Source organism: Varroa destructor, unplaced genomic scaffold (assembly GCF_002443255.2).
Source record: "Varroa destructor unplaced genomic scaffold, Vdes_3.0 BEIS01000002.1, whole genome shotgun sequence".
In the NCBI taxonomy this organism is placed as follows: domain Eukaryota; kingdom Metazoa; phylum Arthropoda; class Arachnida; order Mesostigmata; family Varroidae; genus Varroa; species Varroa destructor.
In genome coordinates this window covers 27416705-27430604 of record NW_019211455.1, presented here as the reverse complement: position 1 = coordinate 27430604, position 13900 = coordinate 27416705, and the positions used below count along the sequence as shown (strand labels likewise).

The 13900-nt window shown below is 39.3% G+C and overlaps 2 protein-coding genes and 1 long non-coding RNA gene across 11 annotated transcripts in view; 1 reads left to right on the top strand and 2 right to left on the bottom strand.

Annotated features, from left to right (window-relative positions):
* Positions 1-2570, bottom strand: part of snu (ABC-type transporter snustorr) — a 70980-nt gene extending 68410 nt beyond the window's left edge. Inside the window, exon 1 of one of the 3 annotated variants that reach the window (XM_022790638.2) lies at positions 1596-2570. In XM_022790638.2, coding sequence (XP_022646373.1) covers positions 1596-1763 — 168 coding nt within the window. In that variant the 5' untranslated portion in view covers positions 1764-2570. The remainder of the gene's footprint in view (positions 1-1595) is intronic. The other 2 variants (XM_086979976.1, XM_022790637.2) reach the window with 2 other exon arrangements.
* The window catches only part of LOC147757615 (uncharacterized), a 60084-nt gene extending 47419 nt beyond the window's left edge, over positions 1-12665 (top strand). Inside the window, exon 3 of the long non-coding RNA XR_015320988.1 lies at positions 11951-12665. This is a non-coding gene — a long non-coding RNA (uncharacterized LOC147757615). The remainder of the gene's footprint in view (positions 1-11950) is intronic.
* LOC111244609 (uncharacterized) lies at positions 3574-6889 on the bottom strand. Of its 7 annotated transcripts, XM_086979989.1 has the most exons (5): positions 6296-6889; positions 5784-6170; positions 4554-4935; positions 4034-4180; positions 3574-3803 (listed from the first exon to the last, which is right to left on the bottom strand). In XM_086979989.1, the coding sequence occupies exons 2-5, from the start codon at positions 5800-5802 to the stop codon at positions 3707-3709; spliced, it is 645 nt and encodes a 214-aa protein (XP_086836115.1). In that variant the 5' UTR covers positions 5803-6170; positions 6296-6889; the 3' UTR covers positions 3574-3706. The 7 variants fall into 7 exon arrangements, with proteins under 7 accessions (XP_086836115.1, XP_086836116.1, XP_086836117.1 ...); XM_086979990.1 differs by lacking the exon at positions 6296-6889 and having other exon boundaries at positions 4554-5042; positions 5784-6289; XM_086979991.1 differs by lacking the exon at positions 6296-6889 and having other exon boundaries at positions 4554-5014; positions 5784-6289.
* Positions 12666-13900: the final 1235 nt, after the last annotated feature.

Sequence of the window (13900 nt, the reverse complement as noted above, 5' to 3'; positions counted from 1 at the left end):
GCAAACGGGAGACGCAACACTTGATTTAAACTAAAAGACAAAAACGTACTTTGACGTACAGTTAAACGTAGTAGGTAGTCACTTTTAGTTAAGGTAACTTTGTCACTGTTGATTTAATAATAGAGCACAACTCACATTGGTGCCCAGTTCCCCTATTTGTCGCTCGTCAAAATTCAGCTATGACTAGCAAGGAACCAATTCGGACGATCGTAGAGAATCCATCTACCTGACAACTTTTGCTAAATCGTCGGAACAGATAACCAAAAATATTAGGCAGTCTTCCTCTGATCTATGCATATCTCTGACCATTTGTCAAGAAGAAGACCGTTTGACATGTGGTTTGCTGCCTCATTGCTTAAGAGCAAGAGCAATTACGATATATATGTTTTATTTCTGAACTTTCAATACGTTTTAATGTGGTTAACTCAAGGAGTGTTCTCGTAAGGATTTGTTAGTAAATAACAAATGGTATGTACAAACAATCTGGCTGATGCGAGCATTACCGTAATGTGTTTGCCGCTTGAAAATTGTGCGGATTTTGACGGCTTTAATGATGAGCGATTGGTGGTGTGGTGTGGTATCTTTATCTTGATTTGTTATAATTTTTTGCTTTAAAAAATATTGATAAACGCTACGCCGAGCAGCGTTGATACTTTAGTACGCTGTAGCCACCGGATGGCACAGATAATAGGAGAAATTCCGAAAATGCCTTGCTCGATCGATCCATCCATCGGATTCAGCAAACGAGGGAAAGAAAATTATTTTTGCACGAGTTTCTCTTTCCAACGACCTGTCTATATCTATCTGTATCTTGTTACCTATTTATACTCTGTTTGTTTGTTGTTGTTGCCCGGCGACGCATAAAATCCTATAAACGCGTTGGTGAGGCTTGCACCGGCGCACGTCTTTTTTTTTGAGCCAGGAATTTACAGTTTAATTACGTTGTATACGTTGGGCATTTTTCTAAAGCTGCATCCTCTTATTTCATCTACTGTGAGTATCTTCGAGATCATTTGTTGCTCGTGTGCTCAGAAGGCTAGCAACAAGAACGGTTGACGACCCCATCTAGGAATATTGATGAAGCGTCGTTTGAGAGCTACGATTCGTGGCGTTGCTGACTCCCCATTCAGCTAAACTTAATTCATTTAAAATACAATCGAAATTTCGCCGTACCAACATATCGTATAAACGTAAAAATTTTGATATAATGCTATTATACGGATACGTATTAAGCCAGAAGAAATTAAAGGAAATTAATTGAGCAGTTTAACTGGAAATCGTCAGATTATACGTATAGCAAAAGTGGATAACATAGAAGGAGTGTAAAATCGTTACTGCGCACTCGGTTTTCCACAACTACTTAGTACTTACAAACAAACTACTTAGTAATTTCGATGTTTTTTTGTCCTTGTTGTCTATTATAAATTTTCTGTTGACTACAGGCCTCAAGATTGAATGAAAGAAAAAAAAACTTCCGGCTTGATCAAAAGAACACACCAGCTTATTAAATAGAGATCAACTATACACCAACCTAGTTGTCACCCTTTATACAGCAGCGTTTAAGGGTAGTAGTGCGCCAAACCAATGCAGCTTACCTTGCTATCTTGGAGTGGAGGTGAACCAAGCTTCTGATTTAGATCAGAACTTTTGTCAGACGTCTCACCTGAGCTTCCTGTCGAGTTGATATTTCGAGAATATATGCGTACTCCATTCTTGCTGATATAAACATTACTTGTTCTATTTCGATTTTCACCGAGGGCCATTATTTCCAAAAGTTAGAACCGCTCACGGACAACCCACACTATTGGAACACTCAACAAATAGTACGTTGAATCGGCAGCTTGCCTATGATCTCGACAGCGGTCGAAAATGAAACTCTACCACCTACAAGCTATTATTTCATTTGCCAGCACAATGTTCAAATCGGGATCTAGCTAGCTCGGACATATCGTGTGGATGTTTCGGTGATCAGCCTGCTCGTTTTATTACAACACAAACTACATGTAACCGCAGCCTATATTCACAACCAGACTAGAATCTAAAGGGTCACAAACGCACTCACAAGATGTACAAACGTGGCTGTATAAACAAGCAATAGTGGCGAAGTCCGCGATTACCGGCGGATACAGAATCACTAGCGTCTGTTTAGCTGTGCTCGTTTAAGACTTTCTTCGATTTAGCCTATCCTTCTTTCTCTAACACTCCCTTCAGTTTCTCCTAATCCGATCGATCCGTCGCCGCTGAGCCTCAACCCCATGATCGGCTTTTCTTAACGTTGTTAGAGTCCGCCTCACAAATATCATGGCAAAAGCAGGAATCAGCCAAAGTCTATTATATCGTTTAGAATATCGCTTTCAAGCTGAATATGATTGACAACGCCGGTGCAAACTTTCAATCACTAACGGGTATGGTTCAACGACGCCACGCCCAAAGCAGCGGCCGAACCCTATGTAGGCTTTTTAGATGTCCTTAATCCCGCCGACTGAATCAGTTGGCGCGAGTCCTAGGTGAAGTGTGCTGCCGACTAACGGAATAAGGCACGTATAGGATATGGAACAGGCTGACGTAATTGGGGCGTCCCAGTCAAACCTATTCGGCAGTAGTGTTACCTGTCTATGCAACAACGGAATTAACTATTGATCGAGGTCACAGTCCTCAAATAACGGCCAAGATTCACTGGTTCAAATCGTTGTTGAGCCCTCGTATCGTCTATTGTTATTAGGATTAGGGAGCACCAGCAACATGAGTGATGAAATACTGCAAATTTCAGATTGTCTAAATGGAGTTTTTAGGTATATTTACATGTCAAAGCGACATTATCAAGCGTATCAGATTCAAATGGAGACCTATAGATAATTTCGTATCAGCTATAAAACTCGTTGAAGCTATAGCCCTTGCACTACCTTGAAAGGTTCACCGAACAGGTGGTGGTGCTTGTAAACAAAATTATGAAAGTTATGCTAACGTGCTAAATAATACAATCATCCTCGAAAATCCGAAGGCGCATGCGCACAAAAGGTAGGCTTAAAAAAAGATGATTCAGTTTACAAGCACACAAATAGCCATGAAAAGCTTATTCGCACTACTAGGCCTGTTCCGCAAACAAGTTCTCATTCCGCGCATATCTATTTGGTCTATCCTAAATAGAGTATTTTGTTGCCACAGTGACTTACGTTATAAGGGCATAGCACTGTTAGCGGCAGTATCGCATTGCGCCTGAATTAACTTAAGCTAATGCTTAGGCATCGCAAGAGTTTTTTTCGCCATTATTTCTTTTATGATACAGCATGATTATATTGCAGTCCTGCATACAAGTTTATCGCGGTATAAGTGCTAAAACGAATATCATGGACGGGGTGCAAGCAAGTACAAATGAATCTAACTGTGACTGACTGAGACCCAAAGGCTGTTTAAATGATGCAGTCAGCTGAGGTAGGGCAGCTGATCTAGATGAACATCAGTAACGAACAGACATTATCCTTGATGACCTTGGACGTTCTCCTAAATATCATGGATTTTTAAAAGCGAATGTTTACCAGATCGTATATAATCAATTCAAAATATACGAATGTATAGATTCTAGAGCAGCTCCCGAGGGATCCAAGGGAAATAGGTAAGATTTATTGTCAAAAACAACTTCGTTTAAACAAATTGTCAGACGAAACATTACTTTCTATTGCAAAACTCGTTCCGGTTGTCTAAATAGTTACGATATGTTTATAATCCGGCCCGGAGAAGCCATCATGCAGGTGTAGTTTCTAGCGATTCCTCGTATGAGTTTCGGGTTCGAATACATGAATTGCCTGTGTACAAATTAAGCCATTTTAATAAATACAGATAATTATTACGCAATAGTTGGACAGAAATTATAGACTGTGACGGCCGGGCATGTTGAATGTCCAGATTGTCATATGAGATCGATTAAGGTACATGATTGCAATTGCACGTTACTAGTAATTGCTTTAGCCAATTTCCGATGGAACGTACTACCGAAAGGTTTATATCACCGCCGAACATGCAACAAAAACTTCACCTAAACCGGGCTTTATCTATCACACCCCGGCCTTCTGCCATTTTATCAAACGCTTGACGAATTCCATCTTCAGCATCCTTGAGCTCCGCGCCGCGCATTTTCCGAATCATAATTAAGGTCTTCTTGAACTCCTCCCAATGAATGAATCTGTAACAGGCGCGGAATACTTTCAGGCACAATCAGGCGTGGAATACTTTCAGGCACAATCAGGCGTACAACGAATAGGTTACACTCAATCAAACGTATGTGATGCATTTAAATACGAAACTTGGACATTTCCATATTTTCGAGCGCTCGATATCGTTAAAGTTATATGGGAATATAAGGCAGTGCAGCTGTCGTCTATAATTAAACCGCGACTGCAGTTGTTGCTAGCAACTAGTTTACAAGTCAGCTCTTGGTTTTCTCCACGGAACGCAAAGATACGCTAGTCGACAAACCGTGCTTGAGATGATTTCACAACGCAGTAAATCAGCAACAACTAACCAGAAAAATACAATAAATACTAGACAACACCTACGCATGGTGATAAGCAAGAACGTCGAACGCCCACTCAAGTTTTTTGTCCGTATATCCCACAAGGGGCATAGCTAGAAAACAAACAAGTTGCGGGAAGGTCACTTCTGATTCATCGGTGTTTGCATCGATTGGCATCGTTGTTGTTGTTGTTGCCCTTGATAACGGCGATCCTCCCCGCTCGCAACGGCACGCGTCCGCCAATAAAGATCCCGTGACCGTTCTGGACGATACGTATTTGTTGCTGTCTGAATCTCTTGACGAAACATTTTTGGTAAAAAATACACTATCGAAAAGCTCCGTGTCGGAGTCTTCTGTTACGGCTCTTCCTCTGAGCTTCGCTTCACGACCTCGGGATCTTTTTGTTGGTCTAGGCGACGGCATGACTTCCGGCATTCGCACAATATATGTAAATATACGGTTTAGCAACGGCCTTGGGTCTGAACTCAAGTCACACTGTAACAACTATCAGTACGAACATCACACATAAATCCTTGAAGAAAAAGAGAAAAAAAGTGACCAAAAAAACAACACGCTATTTCCGAATAATTGCTCTGCTGCATAAGGTACCCGATACAACGATGCGTTTTACCTATGTAGCTGGATGCGGTGCCCATTTTTTCGTGCCATGGAACACACTGGGCTTTTCGTACGTGTAAGATCTCACCTTCGTCACAGTATTACAGAATTCCTCCCTAGAGGCAACTCCTCGCGGAAAAAGCTCAAGGAATTCTTCATGCCATTTTTGAATAACATGTTCATGTAGCCGGCTCTCTTCGACTAACTTAGCAACGTCGTCCTCTGACAACTGGTGGTTTCGCCATAAAAATTTGCGTATCTTTGATAAGAATCGAAAGGCAAGCAGCCTAGGAACCGAAATCATTCTTTACTGACTATATACGTGAGACCTGAGCGAAGCTCGTGCTTCGTCTTTTCGGCTATCTAAATAAAATCCTTCATCTAACGCGATTCTTGTATTTGGGTAAACACAAAAACATCTGGAAGAAAAGTGGAGTTGTGGCAAATTAAATTTTAAAAAAATGTAACATCCGTTTGAAGTTTTCAATTGAAACGACGCAATTTTTTTCAAATGTTACGTAGATTTAGCTATAGTATGATCACAGAATATAAATAGCTGTACACAAGTGAATTTTATAATGCACCTTCCTGTACTATCCACTCGCCGAAAACTTGCACTAACGGAAATGGGTTGGCAAATAGAAAGGTAACTTACCAAGTTTCTCCAACTGCATGAAGGCTCACCTAAAACATTCTGTAGCGTTAATGCTACGCATAACGCAGCTGAACGTGGTTTTTACGAGTGGTTGCTTTTAATTCTGTTATAATTCAAATAGATACTGCTATTTGAGGCTTTAACCGACATTGTTACTGGGCGAAAACTAGCCAAACAGGGCACTACCATAGTACAACATTTTGATTAGCCCTCTGTAACGTGTCCGTCATGTAAACATCAGCGTTTTGACACCTACAATTCGAATGCGACTGTGTAAGGTGTCCCTCCGACCAACGATGGGCTTAGTTTCCTATCCATGCACGCCAGTGTTTGTCGAAGACCAAGCAAAAATGCTGACATTATCGACACATCGGGACCTGACTCGGTCTGGGGGGAAATGGGGAAAAAAGCAACATGCAGCTATTGTCCTTCGTCAATATCCAGCACACAAAAAACGAACGCTCTCTGACCGACTTGTGGCAGTATACAGTCTTTAGTGTATAACAGCTTACCTTCTTCTATTCACAAAATTGAATCATATCAATGATATTCATACATGGTATACGTGCTATTTGTACATTGTATCCAGTTATCGTGATGTGTCATCTACGAATGTCCATTGTCGAATCCGGCAGCCTCTATTTTCGGTGAGTTGGCACGATCACAAACGTTATGACTATGACGTAGGACTATGATCCTATGTATTACTTGTATATGACACCCTGACAAAGGTGTTAAGAAATGATGATGGTATTTGATGCCCGCTAAAACCACCAACAAAGCGTCCTTACGTACGCTTCTTATAGTGTTCAATTGTTGACTTAGCTTATTTAGTATGATATACACACGTGTACTTTGATGGCAAATTAATTCACATGTATTTACTGACACAAATACAGTTCGGCAATGACGATTTCAAAAATTAAGCGGATAAACGAGTATCTCGCTATTAGACTGCAGGGCTGCATAGAGGTGAGTTATTGTGTCGTATTCCTCTTGGCCATTACCTTCATTACTATCTTACCTTCCACCATTTTGACGATATAATATTTATCAGGCTCTTTCTCGTACGTGGGGACTACCCTCCATCGGCATCGTTGAGACTAGCGTACTGTTTATAGCTGTTTACAGAGAATGACACCAATAGCCATTAAGGCACCAGTGGCCACCTAAATCATTATAAAAGCCTATGCTACTTCTAGATTTTACGCACACCTCTGCCCAAGAAATTTTAGCTGGCCGCTTTGCTTATCAATATTTAGACTGAAAATTAGACGAATTACTCAGAAGTCTGCCCATGGTTTTCATTAACCATTGCCGCTGCAACAGATATCTTAAATGGTTTTCTTGGATATGAAGTGCGTACGAGGTGGCCTTTGACTGAGGTCAATTGGGACGGCTAGGTACGTTTTATCGCCCCTTGAACTTTATAGGCATGTGATGACTTTTTGGGTTTAGAGATGAACATCTTATGCGCCTAGAAATAGGTCCTCTTACATTAATAATAATAATAGTGGTCTCATGTCACAGCTCGAAGCTGGTACGTTCAGCTTTCGGAGGTAATAAAGTTAAAATTGAAATATAAATAAATGGAAAAGTGCCAGACAAAAGACGTGAATAATTAGCAGAAAATGTCAACTTAGCCTCTTCTCTAATTAGCTGATGGGCTTTAGAGTTTAGTTCTTGAGAACTGCCTTTTTACTCTGGTAAAACTGGACAGTCTCGCGTCTGTTTTGCCATTGATTTAGATAATTTGTTATGGCCAGCCAAACTATAGTACACACCAACAATTACTCCCTTGCAGTTGTTGTGCGTTACCAAAGCCGTTACATTTTGTCAGTTACTTCATCAGCCTGTTCTACTATAAACAGATTTCATTTAAACTATAGTTGGATTGTGCATCTATACCGTCACAGTCAATTTGTTGGAACTTTTCTTTTTGAAATTCCGCGGCACTAATTCCGTTAGATGGGCGATGTTAATTTGATTGATTTACAATAGGGTTAATGAAATGTAAATTATTTCAGTATGTGGTTAGTATCCTTTAATTGAATGAATATCTTCTTTCAGGTAGTACGAATAGTTAAAGTGGGAAGACGGGATATATAAAACAAGGTCGTTACATTACAACAACGTCCACTGAAAAGTTGGCTTGAATTCTAGCGTCTCCAAACTGATAGACTTTGCATAAATGTATTTACCTTGATGGCATTGTATTCTTATAAGAGTTATCAGCAAGTACTAAAATCGCATGGGTTTTCAAGGCCAAAGCTGAGCTTTTAGCCAGGGCTAGGTTTATGGGCATATTGAAGGGAGACAATAATAACGCATGTATCGAAACTTAGAAAGCACTAGTCAACAGCTTTCATGTTCGCCATACTGCCATAAGTTTCAATGAAAGCCCTATAAAAGCATAGGAGATACCACACTTACAAATAATCCCGATTAGTTTGGCAACATATACTTTTGTATATAGAGTCGTATCATTTAAATCGTTAAGATATAATAATAATTAAATAAATAATAATTAATAAAAATTAAGATCGATATTCGTTTTCGTCCTAGTGGATGGCTCCGAAAACATACGAAACTCTTATACCCAAGTTCCTGTTAACTTGCCGTTTTCGAGATAATCAGTATGAATAAAGAACTTGACAACTTTAAAAGCCCATATGTGAACCACTAGACATTTGCCACACGAATTTTATTATCCTTACTCTAGCAATTATTTTAGCTAGTCCGCAGTTTTTTTCGTCCATACACTGTTTTCCTAAGTCCACAATAAGAATTTAACCAGATTAAGAGACTTAATTAAGAGCACATCAACGGCATTGATCTCATCTCGAAGGGATATCGTTGCTAACGTAAAAAACCTGCAGTCTGGCTACCGCATGACACGACTTCGTCATAATTTCATGTATCAAAAATCTGATTTGGCCAAACAATTTCCTCGTGGCCATCGTCGGCGGTGTACGTCGTCGACAACCTACCTGGTAGATTACACAAACTTTAAGCACATTTATGCCCCGAAGAAGATTCGGTAACCCACTGCTGCCAAATTCAACTTGCCAGAAGTTAAATGGATTAATTACTAGTCATAAATGGAATCGTGAGACTTTTAAAAAATTAAAATAAAAAACTTGTAAATAATGTGTAAGCGAGCAAATTCATTTTATTGGTATTTGTTAGCCGCAAATGAATAGAACACTTCTTCTCATAATGTTTAATAATATACAAATACTTTGGTTACCTGCTGAATAGAAATTTTAGGATCATATTGATACTTAGGTCGTTTCCTAGGTTAGTTCTGCCGTTGCTCACCCTGGGGCATGATGAGCACCTCACTGTCAAACTTAACAATAATATCCATTTATGCTCGTTATAGAAAAAATTCAAGTGCAGACACTCAGAGCAAATATGTTTTGTTTGGTCAATTATGCGCTTATCTACCGTTACAAAGAAACTAGAAACATCCTATAGGTTAGGCTTGATTGACGTATTGGTATTGCATCGTAAAACCTTAAAATTTACTTAATTGACGCTGAGTTGTTAATAGACAAATTGTGTTAATAACAATACTTCTTTTGGCTATCCAAGTCTACCTTCAGTGGTGACCCTTAACAAGGTTAGGATTAGGATTCATTTTCAGATATATAATATTATTGGTAAGAACTGTTATTCGTTCGTGGCCTGATATAATTACATTTCACAATCACGAAGTGCATTGAACCTGAACAATGTAGCACTCTTTCAGGCCAAGCTCGTTTAGCAGAGCCCCCAAACATGTCGGTCAGCGTTCAGTCGCATGATAAACTCCCTTGCCTAAATGCAGAATCGATATAATATTTAACGAATAATCGCGGTGGAAAATAACCTTTTGATACATCGGTATACTTTATATGCACAGTCAAGGAGTAAAAATATAATGCAGTGTACAAGATCAATTTCATTGCTAAAGGTTGGATGAAATTGTTATAGATATCATGCACGAAGAAGAAAAGGAACCAGCCTGCTTACATCAGTAAGTCGACCGTGAGACAGCTTAGCAGTTTGGCGTAGAAGTTAAGCTAAGGGTCAAAGGCACCAGGAATTGTTGTCCCATCTTAAACTCTGAAAATGAGATACAAAAAACATTAGTTAATTTTAGTAACTAAGTCAACGGCCGGGTCAACGGCTTAGAGCCGGGTGATGAGGTTTTGATCCTTTTTGACGAACATCTCCAGTATTAATTACATTGCTTTACATTTAAATCCAGTTTAAGATATAATCGGTAAACTAGGGCTAGCATTGCCCCCCTCCCCATAGACTGAATGGTAGCTTATCCATCGTGACCTAAATCTAAACTAACAGTAACATTGTTTCGTTGGAACTGGTTCACTGATTAGACGAACAATGCCGCCCTCACCTAGGCCTGGCCAGTTTAATGTTCTGCATTTTTGGACTAAGGCATAAAGGGATACATATTGGGAACGTGTGTTTAGAGTAATCTCGTGCTGCTATAAAATAATAGATCTAAACAAATTAGTACAAAGAGGACATGAAGACTGAATGACTTCTATGAATATTAATTATCTACATCGTGTTCATCAAATATCTTGGACCTTTAAATTAGCCGTGTCTTAGCGCCATTGTCCTTTCATTAAATTTTTGATCATGCATTTTCATTCGACAAACCCAAAAGCAAATTAGATTTCATCAATCAGATTCATGGATAAGTTTAATCCTTCCTGTGTGACCGCGTCTTCATAATGTTCGCTTTCATCACCATACACGGCATACCTGGCCCTAATACCAGTTTGTTATTCTCCATATTTGAATAAGCCGATCGGCTAGTTTTTAAGCTGTGGTTTAGGCGGGATTTCGAAAGGCCGTTGTTGTCGTCGTCTGCTGTGTCGCTTCAGTGACCCTTGGACCATTTCTTGGAATAAATCGAGCAGTCAAAGACATCGACTGACGAGTCGCTAAGGCTGAACAGCATATATTTCAATGACGAGCATGTTTATTTATGAAGATCATTGGAGGCATTTGTTACTAATATACGATTTTAATAACCTATTGGTGGACTAAGCCGGTGACTGCTGACATGGCAAGTGGGACTATTTGTATGTTTGTATTTGTTATGAATAATAACTGTAGAGTCCGATATCTTGAACAACTGGCTTCTGAGTGCAACAGGGTGTAGATGGTACCAAGCCGTTCAGACAAGCCAGTCGCAATATTTCAGCTGGGTCTACTTGTTTGTTATTTGTATCGGAAGCCGTTTTTCTGGTTGCAATAAAAACCTCTCACATTAATGATCGATCAAATTCGTAGTTCTAAATCGTTTCGTCCAGATTATACAACGCCCACGAATGTTTGTTGCTTTGGCAGCTAAATGGTAGTGTGGATGCTTACAATATGGCAACAGGATGTAACTACCAAGAAACAAATCGATCCATAGAATCGTATCAGATAATATTATACGACTACGAAAAAGACTAATTTATCGGTTTGATGCTATTCTGATGTCTAACTAAATTAACAACCATTAGTGCTGTCGTGTACCGCCACACGTCCCGACATGCAACTAGAACAAAATTGTTCTCCAATTTAACTAAGGAAACACGCTCTCTTCTTATACCTGTGAGGTCAGATGTGAATCTCTGGAGTTGGTTGTTCCGGCGATATTTCGCCCAGTCTGTCGACATGCAGTCGAACTGTAAAATGCCTATTTGTTGACGTCACAGTTTACGCATCAAATCAGTTAGATCAGTTCCTTAATTTTTTTTTCATCGTCTCTTTGTCTAGGTCCGGACAGTCCTCTTCTAATAATGACAGTACAGATGCTTTGATTTGATCATAGACAGCGTATGTTTTAGCCTAACAAACGTTCCACATGTGACGCCCGAATCGGAAACAATCCGTTTAAAACAAGCCGACAAATGAAAACAAACCTAATGCGTACGCTCTCGTTAAAATGGCATACATTTGACTACTATTTTTTTCTTATGTGAGTCAAGGGTACGTAAAGATGTGGGCATACCTACCAAGACGTAATTTAACTCGAGTTGTTAATGCCATTTGACAATATGAGCTGTTAAGTGGGACGCTCGTGCTGTCAAATGGGCGCGAACCACTCCAGGCCGTAATTTGGTCTAGGGCTAAAAGCTACTTTATAAAAATTTCAGCTCTTTCGTATTTATTTGGCCGATTGATCAGACTTGGAGGCTGAATTCCGCCCCAATGTTTGTTTGCGCAGACATATGAAAGACAAAGTGCACTTGTGGACAACAAACTGCCTATCAACGTATTGAAGAACGTAGGTGAATCACGGTAAGCCTAATGAATTTAGTTGAATAAGTGGTACTAATAAGTACGTTTGAAACAGAATTAATGAAGCACCTTGGCTCTAAAGTAACCGTGCACTGCTGTTCATGTTTCAACGGTAATCCGCTCTATTAAACAACATATTTATTACTTTATTGATCTACGGACAGAACTTAGTCTTCCGCTGGCTTCTTCTAGTTGGGCATCGGGGTTGTCCTACCCTCTCTATATGTAGAAGCAGTTCAGCAAGCCAATCATAGTAATAAAAAAGTCGATAAATCTGCGAAATCTTTTGAATGTTCAGTAAGTCGTCCTGTTCATAGCACACAAGTTCTATCGATAATGTATCTGATTATTTAAAGATCAAAAACAACGGATCTCTTCGAACAATCAACAACACCGTTTTCATTTAAAAGTTCAAACTTCAGCGAAACAAGCCAAAAAAAGCTCAAACATAACCGGCTGAATCTAAAGTCTAATTCATATTATACCACCACTGTAATTTTCTTTAACTACAGCAGGGAAATATCTCTTGTCATACGTGGCGTTTATTTGTAAATAAATTCTTTAAAGTCGAACAACTTACCCTTTGAGAATCTTTTTTATTCGTGGCAGATAGAATTCGATTATAGAATCCTGTCTGAGAAAACAGTCATACATGCAGTTTAAGCTTCGCAAACGAGCTATTGGCATCAGCAATTTTAGGTTTGTGTCGATACAGGTGTATGAGATTATCATTCTTAACTTTAGTCACATTTTATTAGAGTGTGCGACACATGCGTCCTGTGCAATCAGGCCTGCTTGATTTTCATACTGATAGTGTATGATTCTCCTTATGGGAAATAATTATGCGGTGGGTATGAGCGTCTCAGAATGTTTATTCCTGCCATGAAGTAAGGAAGGGAACTTCGGAAAATTTCTACACACACAACAACAAGCCTAAATTCTTTTGGCCATAGATCACATGGTTGATGGATCTTCAGTATTTAGTTTTAGCAACTTTTTTCCCACGTAATAAGGTCTTACCAGTAGTACTGGCGTTAAGACTACCTCCAGAAGGACTTGTTATCTGTTAAAACAATTCGTTTGACTTGATTAGTAAATAGTCAAATGTTTATAAAATTATGTATAATAAACATTACCAAACCTGATGTGAAACCTAATGTTTGTACCACAGTAGTGTTCTAATCAGTGAATATTCGCAATTTCGGTATTGCAAAGTGTTCTTTTGTTCCCATTTTTTGTACACGATAGATTAACGTCACTGAAAGGGTGGCGACATCGTAGTTCGCGCGTATTTTCTGTTAGTTCCAACTAGTCTTCAACATCATATTTGCCATCATATTGATTCTTCGCTAATTTCAGGAAGTCAGACCATTCGAGATTCAACAAGTGTTAAAGAAACCTAGCCAAGCGCCATTGAGGCAGCCTAGAACAGCATCCACTAACACTTCCTTCGTAATGGCCACGTTTTGAAACAATTCCATGAACTGTCCATTTTGTCACCGGTACAAAGTTTGTAAAAGTTGATTGGGAGTTCTCTGAACAAAGATGCTATTGAAAACGCTGAAATACAACGGTAAACTTGTTTAATAATGATATTGCCCAAAGAGAACCAATATTCTTTATAACTGAAGTCTGATGTTCATAATGGGCTATGGCGAAGTAGTCGTTTGGGTTCAAGTAAAACCGTGCGTTTTTAGTAGGTGAAGAAACCACGAGACAATTTCATAAATATCAATCAAATTTGTACGTTTGTTAGATATTGGATCGCGTATTATTTCTTGATACCGCTATGCCAACTTTGCATG

Excerpts from the sequence above, each read along its gene's own strand:
- LOC111244609 (XM_022791870.2), bottom strand. The coding sequence starts at position 5,432 with ATGATTTCGGTTCCTAGGCTGCTTGCCTTTCGATTCTTATCAAAGATA. Across the intron at positions 5,015-5,216 it reads TCTGTAATACTGTGACGAAG|TTGTTACAGTGTGACTTGAG; the intron begins GTGAGATCTTAC and ends TCGTACTGATAG. Across the intron at positions 4,181-4,553 it reads GTTCTTGCTTATCACCATGC|ATTCATTCATTGGGAGGAGT; the intron begins GTAGGTGTTGTC and ends CGCCTGTTACAG.